The sequence below is a fragment of the Lepidochelys olivacea genome, assembly GCF_965140295.1.
Source record: "Lepidochelys olivacea isolate rLepOli2 genome assembly, chromosome: 17".
Taxonomy (NCBI): domain Eukaryota; kingdom Metazoa; phylum Chordata; order Testudines; family Cheloniidae; genus Lepidochelys; species Lepidochelys olivacea.
Window position 1 is genome coordinate 16,757,978 of NC_140427.1, and position 15,201 is coordinate 16,773,178.

A 15,201-nucleotide genomic window follows, 5' to 3' on the forward strand; every position below is an offset into this window, starting at 1 on the left:
ATGGAGTTTGATGGGATTACTCGGGTGTGTAAAGTTACTCGTGTGCCTCAGCATTAGCAGGATCAGGGCCTTGTTTCTCAAGAAGAAAAGTCTGGGTAAGGAGGGAGGTGGTTGCTAACTCTCTATTCTGAGGCTTGTGATATTTGACCTTTTTTCTTGAAGCCCCAGCTACTGCAGTATTCCATGAGGATCTCTGCTTGCATTTAAAACCAAAAGGTTCTAGGGCTCCCAGCTAGGGAGAAATCACAAGATATATATATATATGTATATTTTTAAATCTCGTTTTTGGAGGCTGACTTGTGGTTTTTGAACACTTGGGCTGTTGGCAAAGGTGAAAGCACAGAACTAGACCTTTCACTGGGTGGCCCCGTTTCGGATGTACAGCAGAGTTTATATTTACAGTTCCAACACTCTTTGCTAAGAGCCCAGTCCTGTAGTGAGATGCTGTAACTAGAGTGAGAGACTATATATCTGCATGTGAGAGTGTTGGTCCTGGCTGTGCCCCTAGTTCACCATATGACCTTGGGCAAGTCACAAAACCTTTCTGACATCAGTATATTCTCTCTCTTCCCCCCTCCTCCGTCTTAAATTTTAGGATAAGAAGATACTGACTTCTGGTGAGGTGAATATTAAGACTGATTGGCCCATCTGCTTCGGTCAATATTTACCTCAAGGGAAAATAAATCTTTATGTTCAACAAAACAAGAAGTCAATATATGGATTGCTACATCTATTCTGATTAACTTCATCAGACATTTCGGATTGGAAGAGGGCAAGGGGATCAGTGTGAATTTTCTTTTCATAAGTAATTTTATCAGTAGCATCTGCCCAGTAGTCTATGGTGAAAGAGAAGCAAAAATATTAGAAGCCCCCTGAAATACTTGAATTTTGCAGGTCCTGGTGCCTGTATGTCCGTTGTGTTGAATTACTATATGGCCGATGTACTCTGAAAAATGCCAGGAGGCAGGAAGGCACTTCCTTCCGGTGTGCATTAGGCATATCTGCTGACTTTAAAAAAAAAATGGTAAAATACTCTTTCTGTTACTGAACTCCTGTTAGCTCTGCAGTGACAGCACAAAACTGGATTTTGTGCCAGTGTGTATGCATGGTTGTTTACTGAGTTCTGATCAGCTACACCTGTGCCAATGGGGCTGCACAGGTGTAACTGAGAAGCTGATCAGCAGAACCCCTACTTGTGGGGGTGTTGTGTAAGATGGAATAGAGCCCAGCTTGACTCGGGGGGAGTTGCAGGGCTGGCCATTGAGGGGAAGAGGAGGGGGTAAACATCCTTCGACTTGTGAACGCAATATTTTTCCATCGGAAATTGCTGAGAGAGACTGGCCGTGGGATTCCACAATGCCCTTTTTAGGCCTGGTTTGCAGTCGAATCGCTCTTGAAGTTATCGGAGGGCAATGTTACACACTGTAAGTGGCAGATGGATAGCGCTGCATGTACCTTGCCCGTGTTGGCGAAATCGTTACATTTTTCAGAGGCACCTAACATTAGACAGTGTTTTGGGGTCCAGTTTGGGCTCTGGTGCCTGGGAACAAGCACAGCAGCTTGCTCTCCTGTGTTCAGCAGAGCATTAATATGAATAGGAGATTTTTTTTAATGGCATTTAATTCTAAGCTTGTCGTGAAGCTCTGCTCAAAGGCACTAAGTCTGGCCTCATCGTGCAGATCTGAGACTGTGCAGAGAACACACCAGGAGCTTAAATACTTGCTAAGACCTCAGAGCAAACTTTCAGAGGCATTTGTGCTTATTACTCTTGTCCACATTTATAAGGCACCTATTACTGCATATTGTGTTCTGTGTTTCTTCTCCTGTTGTTGTTGTTGTTGTTCCTTTGTGTTTTTATTGGGAGATAACTATCATTGCTGTACCACAGCAGGATGGACTACAGCTGTCCTAGTGTTTAAAGTAATAGCTGTACTCAGAGCTTCCTACTTTCCGGATTCCCTGTTGTCATTTTGTAGCTGTTGGCCCTCTCAAATTCATTACTTGGGCAGTGCAGGGATCTGCACAGAAAAGACCATTCTTTGCCTGGGTTTGTCAGAAGTAGACTGGCTTTGCCTTTGGAAGCTAGCCTGTATGTGGGGAGAGGAATTCCTCTTTCTGTGGAGATTTAAATATAAAATTGAGACTTCATATTGCATCCAAATGTTTGTACCTCTCTGCATGGCAGCAACACTTGAAAAATCCACTCTCTCCAGCAGGGAGCGAATGGACTTGCTCTGATGAATGTGGGGGGCCCAGGTCATCAATTACTCAAGAAGCTAAAATTTTTAATTTAAACAGAATATCTTCTAGTCTTTGTGCTTGTGAAGGAAAACCTCCTGAGTATGAATGGATACAGTGTGGTCTGCCTGCGTGTTCAGACAGACGGCTGCAGTGCCTCAGTAGCTGCTCAGAGCTTTGCTAGGGGCTGGTGTGTACTACAAAAGTTAAGGATCCCATTCCCCCCCCTTTCCCCCCCCCTCCGATGGGGCCTATATTGGCATAACTGTAGTGTGGACACAATAGTAGCAGTTAAAGGTGCCTTATATTGGTATCGCGTATTCCCCTTCCTGAACCAGAATAATCTGTATCAGTGTAAGCGCTTTTGTAGCAGTAAAATTGCATGCACGCTAGGGGGACTTGTACTCCTTTATCTGTATCCGTATAGTTCAAAGTGGCAGAACAGTGTAGTATAGACAAGCCCGAAGTAGCAGCAGAGTGAAAGTACCCTGGGGGCAGCAGTGAAAGAACTTAGAACTTGACACTGCTGCCACTGAGCAGAGGAAGGAGGGGAGAGAAACAGAAGACCAACGAAACAGGGACTGGAGGTGGGATAGAATGGTGGTGATCTCTTCCTCCTTCCAGCAGGTTCTGGAGTGGGGTAGAAGAAACCGAAAGATCCTTATCAGCTGTTGGGGAATGAAGTTTCAGATCCATAAAATGTGAAAGATGGCACCTTGGAAGCAGGGTCCAGGGTAGAAACACCAGTGTCTTTTCCCTTGCCAGCAGCTGGCAATGCCAGAATTCTCTTACTAGGTCATTGCCCTTGAACCTCATTGGTGAGTGTCCCATCTCTCTGAACTGGTTAACTCTGCCAAGTGGGGTTAGTTCTCTATCTAACAGGTGTTTGGTTATCTGCGTTTGTTTTTCCCCAAGTGCTGCAGCATTCCTGAGCTAGTGACTGGGTGCTAAAACTGCAGATGAATCCTGCTGAGTTGTTTTTTTTCATTAGGGAGAGGAATCACTGAGACTGGGTGTTACAGCTGTTCATAAAAACACAGAAAGCCTTGTGTTTACTAAACATTGTTTAACTTGCTTTAAAGACAAGCTTGGGAGGGAGGGAGAGACTCTTTGGATCAGTGTAAAACAGTTGACTTAAAAACATTAATTGATAGCTTGCTCACGCAAGGAGACACCACACAGATATTCCACATATTGTAGGAGCAAAATGTGTCTAGTATGTGATGGGATTATTTTTAATAAGCAAACCGTTGTCAGTTATTTAAAGGATCTTAGAGCGGAAGGCATCCAGCTACTTCTCAGGAATCTGCAGGTACTGTCTTCTTTGGAGAATTCAAGGTTGCAGTGCAGAATTACTCATTCTGAAACAATGGTAGTGCTTTAAATCATAAAAGCGTAAAGATCTAGGAATTGTGGTTGGAGTGTATTTGGTGAGATTTTCTTACTTTTCAAAGGTAGTAAAATGTGATGATAAAAGTGCCACTTAAATGCTTCATGTATGGTGATTAAATCAATCTGCAAGGTTCTACTTATCCATCCAGCTGGCTCAGTAACCTTTTTAAACAGGTGAGTAAAGTGTCATAATTGCCCCACACACACCCTGTTGTACTAAATTTTTGGCAAGGAGAATTTTGTTTTTAGGCTTGTAAATTTTCCATTGCATTAACCAGTGCTGCTTCTTGAGCAAATGACCAGCCCTTTGGTATGCTTTAGTGAGAGTGGATTTTGCAAAATGTTATATGATGGGCAATTATGTCAGGCTTCATGCTTCAGAGAATAAGCTTATGGCCTCTGAGTGAATGAATGAATTCCTCCTCCGACCCGTGTACATCGCTGCACACTGTCCGTGGTGCATTTTATGGGATTTTTACTACTACTGCAGCAGCATTCCGCATTGGCCATTCCTGGAGGAATGCGTAACTCAGACCAAAATACATAACTCAGAGGAGATTAGACTGAGGTTGTGTCTACACTTAAACAGCTACAGCGACGCCATTGTAGCGCTTCAATGTAGACACTCACTGCAGTGACTCAATTATTCCGTTGACCTAGTGGTGTCTGCCCCAAGACTTAGGTTAGCTTACCTTCATCGCTCGGGGGCGGTATTTTTTCACACCCGAATGATGTAGCTAGGTTGGCCTAACTTTGTAGGAGGAGATCTGGCTTTAATCCCTGGCTCTGCTACCCACACTCCTCCCTGTATGACCTTGGGCAAGTCACTTCAGCTCTTCCAGGCAGAGACTGTCTCTCGCAATGCAAGTATTCAGCACCTAGCCCAGTGGAGCCCTGATCTCCGTTGGGGCTTCTTGGCCTACAGTAGCCTAGAAGAGAATAGAATGGCTGAAAGCCTTACGAACGCATTAGGGACGGCTGTTACCAGGACTTGTTGCTTGTAGGAGGTGAGGTCTCCGCTGACATTGATCTGGGATGGGAGATGCCTGGCTTTCAGGGGCCCAGTTGCAGTTACCAAGTGTGTATTCTTAAAAGGTGGACATGATTGCAACTATGCTAAAAAACTGTGGGTCTCGGAGCATTTCTGCATTGCTGCCCTGATCCAAAGTAGACAGCACTTGCTGTGTCTTAATAATAATGCACATTCTCCCAGAAACGGTTGGATACTTTCATTCTAAACCCCTTTAAATAGCCCCCAAATAAGGTTCTTAGGCTGTTTGGATTCTGTTTGTCTTGCACCAGTAATGCTGAAATAGGATTTTGTTCGCTTCTCAACTTGATCAGGAAAAAAAAAATTCTAATCTTTATCAATAGGCAACTTTTCTTGCTTATTAGCACATTAAAACCAATCCTGTCGCAGAATAGGCACATTTTGCTTGCACTGGTGGAATATCTCAGTCGTAGCTCTAGGTTGGAGAAAGTTATTGGTGGAGGCTTCTTAGTCAACTGTATTATCTCTAAGCTTTTGAATTGGAAAGTGGCTCTTTCTCAAGCCTGTCTTTGAATGAGTTGTTGCTATCCTAATGTGTTTTCAGTGGCCACGTGAGTTGGATCTCATTTCAGAGCCTACAGGACAATTTTCCATGGCCCTGATTCAGGAACACATTCCTAATCAGGAGAGCGCTTAAGTGGATGCTTATGTCTTATCAAAGTTAATGGAACTGAAGCACATGCCTCAAGTTAACTATGTGCTACATTGAATAGGAATGGACCTAAGCATGTAGTTAAGTGCTTTCCTAAAGTGAGGCCTGTATCATAACATCAGCAGTCATCAAGACACCAAGGACTGAATGGGCGAAATAACCATGCAGCAACCCTGCAGTGATCTATTCAGGCATTCTTGGACGGATAGGATATGGGGAAGCTTGCCCTGCTGCTGTTCGTTCACCATACTTGCTCTGTCTCCAGGGTTGTGAGTCTGTACTCTCATTCTTGGTTTTTAATTTTTTGTTTCACGTTTTGCTTGCTATAATCTGGATCAGGGCCCCATAGCAACATTATTTCTGCCTATTGAGGGGTGGGTATGTTACAGGAAGCAACACGGCCCTCTGGATAGGGCAGGAGACTGGCAGTCCGGAGACATTGGGCCAGATCCTGTTTTCAGTTACAGCATTGTAAATCCAGAGTAATTCTATTGCTTTCTCTGGTGTTGAATCTGTACTGGCGGAACAGTAGACTTTGAACAAAGGTTCTTTCCTTGACTCTTTCTCTGATTCACTCTGCGATCTTGAGTTGAATAGATTGCTTTAACATGTCTGGACTTCAGTTTTCCCATCTGTTTTAAACTGAAATAAAATAAGGAGAGGACTGTTTCTTTCAATAGGCCCTTTAATGCCTTCCCTACGCTGTCATGGACGGTGATTTGGGTAACCTTTGTCTTGTTTCCAATGTCGCAACCACAGCAGATGTGATTGGTCAGCGGGAGAACAGCGGTTGTGTTGCCATTTAAAATTATCAGATTGCCAATGCCTTACTGGGACACATAGAGACATGCTGTATATCCCAGCATCTTAGCCTGATTGATCTGTGTGTTAGCCTGTAGGTAAGGGGAAAGATTTGGGGATCCCCCATCATCTCAGTTCCTGCAGTAAGTGTACAGTTAGTATTTTAAAGGGAGACTTTGGCTGTTTATACTGAATTGACATGCATGTTAGTGTCAGAGAGAAACAAACAGCTGGCAGAAAACCACAGAATTGGCATGTTATGGATTGTTGTTCGTTTTCGTCCTTCCACATGAACTACTAATGAGCGTTTCTACCCCATTTACTCCTATGGGTAAGTAGATGAATATGTGTGTATATCCTCTTTGGATAAATTTTTTGGTGGATCGGGAGGAAGGTTAGTGTTCTTCTTCTTCTTTTTTTCCCCCTCCCTTTTTTTGTTAATGCTGAATTTTCTGAACTGGTTTCTATAGTAGGTTTGGCTGGGGAACTAGATGGCTTATAGGACTCAGAATGGGATATAAAGTTTTTCACCTGGTTACTGGATCTAAGCTAGCTCAGAATGTGGTTTCACTTACAAATTTTCATTTTGGGGATATAGGGGTTGGGGTATGTGTGTGGTGAGAAGCGATATGTGTGTCCTAGAAGTATCCTTGTCTAGTGGATTAAGCCCAGGGTTTGGAGCTGGGAGCTCCTGGGTATTCTGAGAAAAGGTTGTATTCTGAGTGTAATTTTCTTGATCCTCAGTTTTGACCCTTGTAAAATGGGGAGAATGATATGTCACGAGCCACAACTAAATAAAGGGTCTAATCGCACTTCTAGCGTGGTCAATGACAAACTCCCTCTGACTCCACTGGGAACAAAGTTGTACTGCTTGTTTGTAAAGTGCCACATACATGCAGAGGGGTAGGAATATTTGGTGGCGTAGGCGGGGATAGAACTTGAGCGTTGCTGGCCTCTGTCCATGGGCTGAAACCGTTAGAACCACACTCCCTGTAGGGAGCTCTCCTGTGTACATGGTCAGTCCCTCTTTTGCCCCAGCAAACATCCAGTTTAAAATGTAGGAAATCACAGATCAGATCAGGCCAATAGTCCCTCTAGTCCATTATCCTGTCTCTGACGCTGGCCTGGACTTGGAGGGTGCAAAAGATTATGGAGGAGCCAGGTATGGGACACATTGCACACAAGCAAAACTGCTCCCTTATCTCATTCAGCGAGAGGCTGGTCTATGCCCTGAATGTGAGGGTTTACATCCTTTCCAAAACTCTTGGCTTTTTAAACCCTTGCCATTGTGTGAAAATGTTCTGCCAAAAAAAAAAAAAAAAATTTTGCAGAATGGAAAACAAGCTAATGTCATTGGAAACTTTTTTCTGCACATATTTTTCACAGTTCTAGTAGGTGGCAAGCTGTTCAGGGCAAGGACAGCATAGAGGTCATTGCTAACTGTAACCGTATTTTTATGTATACACGTGTACCCAGAGCAGGGCATGTTTCTAAGCATCTACTTAAATAAAAATAAATAGCATTGGCTTATAGAAATCTTACATCCCTATAGGTTTTGCTGGTCTCTCTCTCCCTGGCCCACCTCTTGGATTGCCAGCACTATCTCTTGGACATAGAAAGAAATAGTAGCCTAAATTTTCAAAAGTAAATAGTAATTTTAGGTGCCTTAATTCTTAGGCTATCAGCTTGAGTCACCTTTAAAAGAGCTGGGTTCTCAGGAAGTGCTGAGTACCCATTCTAAGAAAATCAGGCCCCCTTATGATGGGCACCCCAAATCACTCATCATGTTGCAATCTTAGTGTGTTCCTACGTAGATTCCCTAGCTAAATTCTGACAAATTTGAACTCCTTGATTTCCTTATGCATTGTGTTCACATCCTCAATGTGACAAGCTCTGTCCACTAAGAAAATATTAACTATAAAGAGAAGAGAGCAAGTGGTTTCTCAATGCACCTGAAAGGAAATGGCTTGTGGATAATTTGAGTTATAACTGTACTTCAGTGACTCTTGTATTCCTTCCCAGCAGACTTTTTTCTCACCCTTCTTAAAGCGTCACTATATAAATAAAAAGGAAAAGCTTCCTAGAGCAGCCCACTCAAACAGCAGATTATCCCTTCCTAATTTGTAATATTCTCTTAACTTCAGTAGGTACCCAGAGGCCGTTGTTCTGCAGGCAGCTTTTAGTATGTGTCCAGCCTTCAGGTCCATAGCTTGACATTTCTCAGGGGGGTGCTCTCTGACAATACATTAGCTTGCTTTAGGACTCTAAAACTATTGTTAAGGGCTGGTAATTTCCAGTCCATTGCGGTGCTGTCACTCACCATCCTGGGCGCCTGGTGAGTTTCAGATCTGAGCACCGGCAAGTTTCATATGTCCATGATTGTCCCTTTTGTAGAGCTATGGAATCAAAGTTCCATTTTTACGTGCAAATAAAATGATACGAACAAGGACCAGTATTCGTACTTCTCTCTAAACAAGAGGGTGCAGAAATTTTCTGCTGGTTTGTTGTGTTGGTTGGTCGCTTTCATGCTATAATTTGGGACCTGCTGAAACTAAGCAGTTTCCTTTCTTTTACTTCCTCTCTTCAGGATTGTTTAATTTCTTACCGTTTCCAAGGACAGTGAAGCATTAATGTTACCGGGCTTGTTTTATCGATAGCCACAGTTCATATGTTCATTCAGTATGCAGTCTGCCTGGAGCAGGAGTTTGGCAGTAGAGTAGACAAGGAGGAATGTGGGCCAGGAGATTAAAACCACCTGTGACAGTAATCCTATTGCAATAGGTCAGCCCGTAACCTCTTAACACACCATGCCTCTTGCTCTGATGCAGAAGAACTAGTCCCAATGCCAAACTCAAGTCTGTGGGGTAAGACTATGATTATCTGAGAAGAGGAAAATTGCCTCTTGCATTAGCAATCTAGAAGATAAAAGGGAGTGATGGGGCGGTGAAGTCTCTTTGAAAATTGCAGCCATTGCAATTTTACCTGCCCGTAGAGCAAGTTCCATTGGAATAAAAACAACAGAAATAGAACTAAACCTTTTTTCCCAGCAAAGGTGGGATTGTTAAGGTTCATGGGCTACAGGAGTGACTCATCTTCAGGGCACATAGCAACCATGGTAGCAAGAATAGAGACATATACTGCGGAACCAGGCTTTTCACTTCCGAACAGGAACTCCATTAGCTGGAAGAAGAAAAGGAGTACTTGTGGCACCTTAGAGACTAACCAATTTATTTGAGCATAAGCTTTCGTGAGCTACAGCTCACTCCATTAGCTGGGTTATTTCAAATAAAATTGCAGCAGACGTCATTCAATTGATGTTGATTTAGCCAGAGTTACAGATTCCTACCACCACATGCCAGGCAGGCGCTCTCACCTACTTCTTGTAATTAAGAGGCAGCTATGGCTTATGAGACCAATTACGGCATGTCTGGGTGCATACACCGAGGGTAGTGGAGAGTTGCTTTTGTGCAATTATCAAAGAGAATAGGTGACCCCTGAAGTAAATGAAAGGCAGTAACTCACTTGAGGGGCCAGACGAGATCATAAACCTAAAGACGTCATCTCTCCTCTTGCAGTTTCAATAACATTCGTCCAGGCAACTCATCTTGATTGCACCAGGATGCAAAGCAAGAGAATGGTTCCTTTAAACTGCTTTAACAGCATCTCAGGACTGTAGATTAACTCCAGGGTGCCGTCTTGCTTTTGTATTTTATTTATGTGAAATGCTGATCTTGTGGAGAGTCCTACCAGGGGCACCAGTGATGAAGCTGTATTCCAGAAGAGCTCAAGTAATTATTGGGTGGGAACATCACAGATCAGAAACAGGAGAATCAAAAGTGACTAATAATGGCGGATGCCATTTTGGATTCGTGACTTGAGACCTGAGTGGGACCTGATTTTCAGTAAAGTGCTGAGCACCTGCCCTCCGCATATCAGGCATCCGATGAAGTGAGCTGTAGCTCACGAAAGCTTATGCTCAAATAAATTGGTTAGTCTCTAAGGTGCCACAAGTCCTCCTTTTCTTTTTGCGAATACAGACTAACACGGCTGCTACTCTGAGGCCTCTATGAAGTGTCTCAGAATCCCTAGTCCCTAAAGAACCTAGCTTGTCATCACTATTTAGTGACAATAGCAGGTGTCACTCAAATAGTTTACATGCCTCCAGCCTGCACCCTAAATTCCAGCAGACATACACACATACATGGTTTTGATTTTCATCTAGCTAAAATATTGCTGATTACTCTAACCAAAATTATGCTATGTTCCCAATTATTGTTTTTGTTGGATGTTAATTTGGCACCAAGTATGGATTTTTTTTAAAAACCTCCCTGCTCACTGGCTGGAACTGTCAGCTTTAATTTACGAGCATCTCTGTCAGTGTGCAAAGGTAAAGCCAGTAATTGCTATTTCATTTATTTATTTCATGCTATTTATTGTCCATTCTCTTCACACTGGGCCTGATTCTCCTCTCAGGGGTTGTAATTCAGGAATAAATTTGATTAGATCAGTGGAGTTCCACCAGCATCACACAAGCTGCGTCCAGACTGTGGTGTGTACCTACGTGTGTCAGTGAAAGGCTCTGGCCGTGGGGAAAGGTTCTGGCAGTGGAAGGCAGCAGGAGACGTCATGCTAAATATAGCAGTGTGTAGATGCCAGTACCAGGAGGCTGGGCCACCCCAGCCCAAAGCAGCTCTTTAAACCCTTCCATGATAGTGCGGGGTTTATATACCCCATCACACACCCAGATTGAAATTAGCCCTTTGTAACTGTATCTGCAGACAGCAATACGGTGTTTCTATCTGTGGCTAGAATTCACTCGCTCTTTTTCTTTCTGACATTTTGTTGTCAGGGAAGTGTCCCCTTTAAATCCTACAGCGTATTGACACTAATGGTTGGCGTAGTGTCTTGATGTGTTTCTTTTGTTTGCTTTGCGCATTGCCTGTACCTAAGTGGGGACTTCAAATAGAATCTCTGAACTAGAAGAGGACACGTGAGAAGGCTGCAAATTCCCGTTGGGTTTCTGTTGGATACTCCTCTTCAGTGGTCCTGTTAACATGTAGGTTTAATGAGTGCGTTTTATTCCAGGGCTAGGCTGAGTGCTGCTTTGAGCTGCAGTTTCCATCTGGAGCATTCGCTAGGCTGCCAGCTCCAATCTTTTATGTTCTGTGTGTAATGCATTTACCAACAGAGCTAGAGCACAATAAAAGGTAAAGTGACTGAAAAAGTGGCTTATAGATTTATGGAGACTGTATATGTTGCACTTGGGCGCATTTCTGCCATAAAAGGTTGATTCTGAAATAACGGTGATCTCTCCACCCGCTTGACTCACATTTTAAAATGCATCTGTTCTACCGAATAATTCCAGTATGTTACGCAAGCGCTTTGTGTTAGGAATGACTCTGAAAGGGAGAATGAATGTTCTGTGTCAAAGCATTAACTGTGCTGGTGAGTCTAATGCAGACTATCCCCATCCCCATATTTAACTGGGGGTTTCAGTGATCTGTAGCTAGGTGGCTAATGCCATCCACCAAAAAGAGTGGAGTTTCACATGTCCCTCTTTTCCTTCCATTCCAGGCACAGGCGTGCATGCTTCTCCAGAAGGCCCTGCAGACTCGGGATTTGAAGCTCTCCATGACGACGGAGGAGGAGTGGGAGGAGCTGATCAGAGAGAGTACCAATCAGATCACAGAGGTAATGAGAACTAGCAGGTTAAATGTGGGTCGTGCCCACTGGATGCCTTTTCTGCACCTGTTCCTCATGGGCTCATAGGGCCAAATTCAGATGTGGTATAATCGCTTTGGCTCCATTAAATTGACTTCAGTGCATTTGCACCCACTTACATTTGATCTGAATCTGGACCCCCTAGTAGCTAGCGAATGGTTTCTCTGGTGTTCATGCCACATGAACTCCTGCATGCTGTAGGACATGGCCGTTTTGTATCATATATAATAGGCCTGGGATGCTTGGCTGTAGGTCTGATAGAAGAGTGTGTGGATCCAAGTGGGAGAGGCTAAGCATGAGAAATAAACTTGCATGGGTCAGAACGTTTTAGGCATTTTAGATTCAATACACTAATGGCATTTTGCATGTACCTTTCATTGGAGAATCTTAAGGGGTGTCATAAATATTAATTTAACTTCGCAAAACCTCTGAAAGTTACACCTGTTTTACAACTAGATAACCCTGTAAGCCAAAGAGGTAAAGTGACTTGACTTGAGTGCGGTTGTAAGTGGAACCAAGATTTAGAACCCAGGAGTCCTGGCTCCTGGTCCCCTGACATAGCCCCGGACCACTCGCTGCTAATGGCAGATGGATATTTGCTAAGAGAATCCTAAAATCGTTTATTCTAAAAATAGAATGATGCCAAGATTGCAGCACAGCGAGAGCAAAAGAATGATGGGTCCATGCTGCTTCTGGTGCTTTAGGAGGGAGTGTTCCGAAACGGTACAAGGAGGGGGTCTCAGTCAACAGAGAGGGCTTAATTTCAGTGACTCATATTGGTTAGGGTCTTACCTGTATCATTATCATCTCTCTGAGTATAGCTTTCATTCTTTGCACATTTTTAATTGGTTATGATGGTCTTAAGTTTCTATAGCAATAAGCAATATTAGAATGTTGTCAACAGATTGAATTTTCCTTCATTGAGTAGGAACAAGAATTCCAAGCAAATCTATTTTAAGAAACTCAGGGATGACCTTTGTAGTACTCTCGAGAAATCGGGGAGTCTTGGGTTTCAGCAAAATGCATTTTATTAATGATTACATCAGTGACGCAATGGGTAGGATCAAATCAACTATCCTCCTCCGCAAACCTTCTGTGTCACCATGTCTCTTTCTAGCTGGCAGGCGCTGTTATATACCTGCAGGGCTCACAAGAGGGCCGTACGTCACATTAGTGATACACATTGAATTTTACGATGCCTCCATGTCATTCAGTTCAGGATCTAGTGTTATAACAAGCTTTGGTAGCAACATGAGCTGTTGCTGAGCTGAATGATTCTTCATCCCTTTCCATTTCTGTGGATGTTTGCATTTTAACAAAAACTGCCACAGTGTGGTCCAGGTAGATGGGGATTTTCAAGGAATCCTAAAGGAATTAAAATCCCGACTTCCACTGAATGTCAATGGTACTTGGGCACCTACCCCCTATGGCTGGAAAATCCCAGCTGTAGAGTCTGAATCTTCACTGCCATGCCCCAGATTTATACCAGTGTAACTTCTTTGAAATCAGTGAATTTACACTGGTGTATAACTAACATCAAGAAGTGCGGAACTAGCCCCATAAAATAATGGTTAAGTGCTAAGTGTGGTGGTGGGGGTTAACAAATACACTGTATATAATTCCTAATTCACTGTAAAATGATCTGCCTGTTTCCGCGATTTAGTGCATTGCGAGGTTGAACGTTGTGCCAGAAAATTGTTTCCAAAGTTACAAACGTTGTAACAGACCTTGCTGCAAAAAGAGGACCCGGTGTTGTGGGGTGTTATTGTACTGAGTAACATAGACTGTGCCTGACTGATAGCACTAGAAACATGCAGTGGCTTGGTGGTCGAGTGGAAAGATTCTTACCAAGTGGGCACAGGTTCAAATCCTGGCTAATCTCCAGGAGAAAAAGGCGCATGACAGATCCAGTGGTTAGAAGCTGAAGCTGGACAAATTCAGACTATGAATAAGGCACACATTTTTAAGTGATGGTAATTAACCATTGGGACAACTTACCTAGGAACGTGGTGGGTTCTCAAACTTTCCAAGGGTGTGTCTGTACTTTGAGCTGGGGGTGTGAGGAGAGACACTGGCGTGAGCTCTCATCAAGCGAATGTGCTTAAAGAGACTGTTCCTGCTCTGGCAAGTGCAGCAGGGAAGGAAGCCACCCCGAGCACATACCTAGCTGTGTCTCTGACAGGCATATCCTTGGTGCGACGAACCTCTCTTGCCGCGCTCTGCATGGCTGCGTTCTGTTTTTAGCGTGTTAGCTCAATCAAAGCAACCATGTATTGAGCTGGGAATTGCACCTCCACCTTCTAGCCGTACCTTCAGTCAAGACTGGACATTTTCATTTTTTTTTTTTTTTTTTTAAAGGCTCTAGTTCAAACAGATGTGAGAGGCTTGATGCAGTAGCTTTTGGGTGAGGTTCTTTGGCCTGTGTTGTGCAGGAGGTCAGACGAGGTGGCATCTTGATTCTTTCTGGCCTCAAAATCTAGGAATGCCTTTGTTTATCTACAGACTAGGTAGGGCATAGGAAGAGGCAGGAGAAGCTTCTGGCTCACTAGGGGGTTCAGTCTCTCTTGCCTGCTCAGCCCATGATTCCTCTGCAAACTTGGCCAACTGGGAACAGGATGGAGACCAGTAACCCATTACATACTGGCAACTGGGAGGTGGTAACAGAACTTGCTGACTACTGGCAGGAGGGCGGATTTAGACGTGAAACGCTCAGTAGTCTCCAAATGTCCTGCACCACCCACCAAGCCATCTGTTTCCCAAAGAGGTGAAGGTGTGAGTGCAGCTTCTGAGATAACCTGAAAAGCCAGAACTGTTAAGTGGCTCTTCGCTAATGCCTGCGACAGCTGTTTAAACAGCAGCAGAACTGGCTAGGGAGGGATCAGTTCCATTCTTGCAGCCGTCAGTCAGGTTTGCAGCAGCAATGCCAGTGATTTCCCGGCAGTCAGGGGGCAGGAAGTGGGAGGGGGCGGATAGCGGGCGGAGGCCAGGCTGTTTGGGGAGACCCAGCCTTCCCTACCCGGCCCTCCATACAGTTTTGGAACCCTGATGTTGCCCTCAGTCCTAGTTCCACGGCGAGTACTTTTTAAAAAATATAAAGTTAGTGCAGCTTTTAAAGTTGCCCTAATTTGGGCACCTAGCCAACAGGATGGTGTTGCCAATGAAGAAGGAAGAATAATACTTGCCACTTGAATAGCTCCATTCACCTGAGGCTCTCAAAGAGCCTTAGCTATGTTTATTAATAGTAATAATAATAGCACCTATTCTTACGCAGCGCTTTTCATCAGTAGATCTGAAAGCACATTAAAAAAGGAGGGTTCAGCCATCACGTTGTTGAGGTAATCACTAA

The 15,201-nt window shown here is 43.8% G+C and overlaps 1 protein-coding gene across 3 annotated transcripts in view; it reads left to right on the forward strand.

Moving 5' to 3' along the window:
• MYBBP1A (MYB binding protein 1a) overlaps window positions 1-15,201 on the forward strand; it is an 80,996-nt gene that overhangs the window by 50,099 nt on the left and 15,696 nt on the right. For all 3 annotated transcript variants that reach the window (XM_084651007.1, XM_084651009.1, XM_084651008.1), the window contains exon 24: window positions 11,709-11,825. In XM_084651007.1, the coding sequence (XP_084507133.1) occupies window positions 11,709-11,825 (117 nt within the window). The remainder of the gene's footprint in view (window positions 1-11,708; window positions 11,826-15,201) is intronic.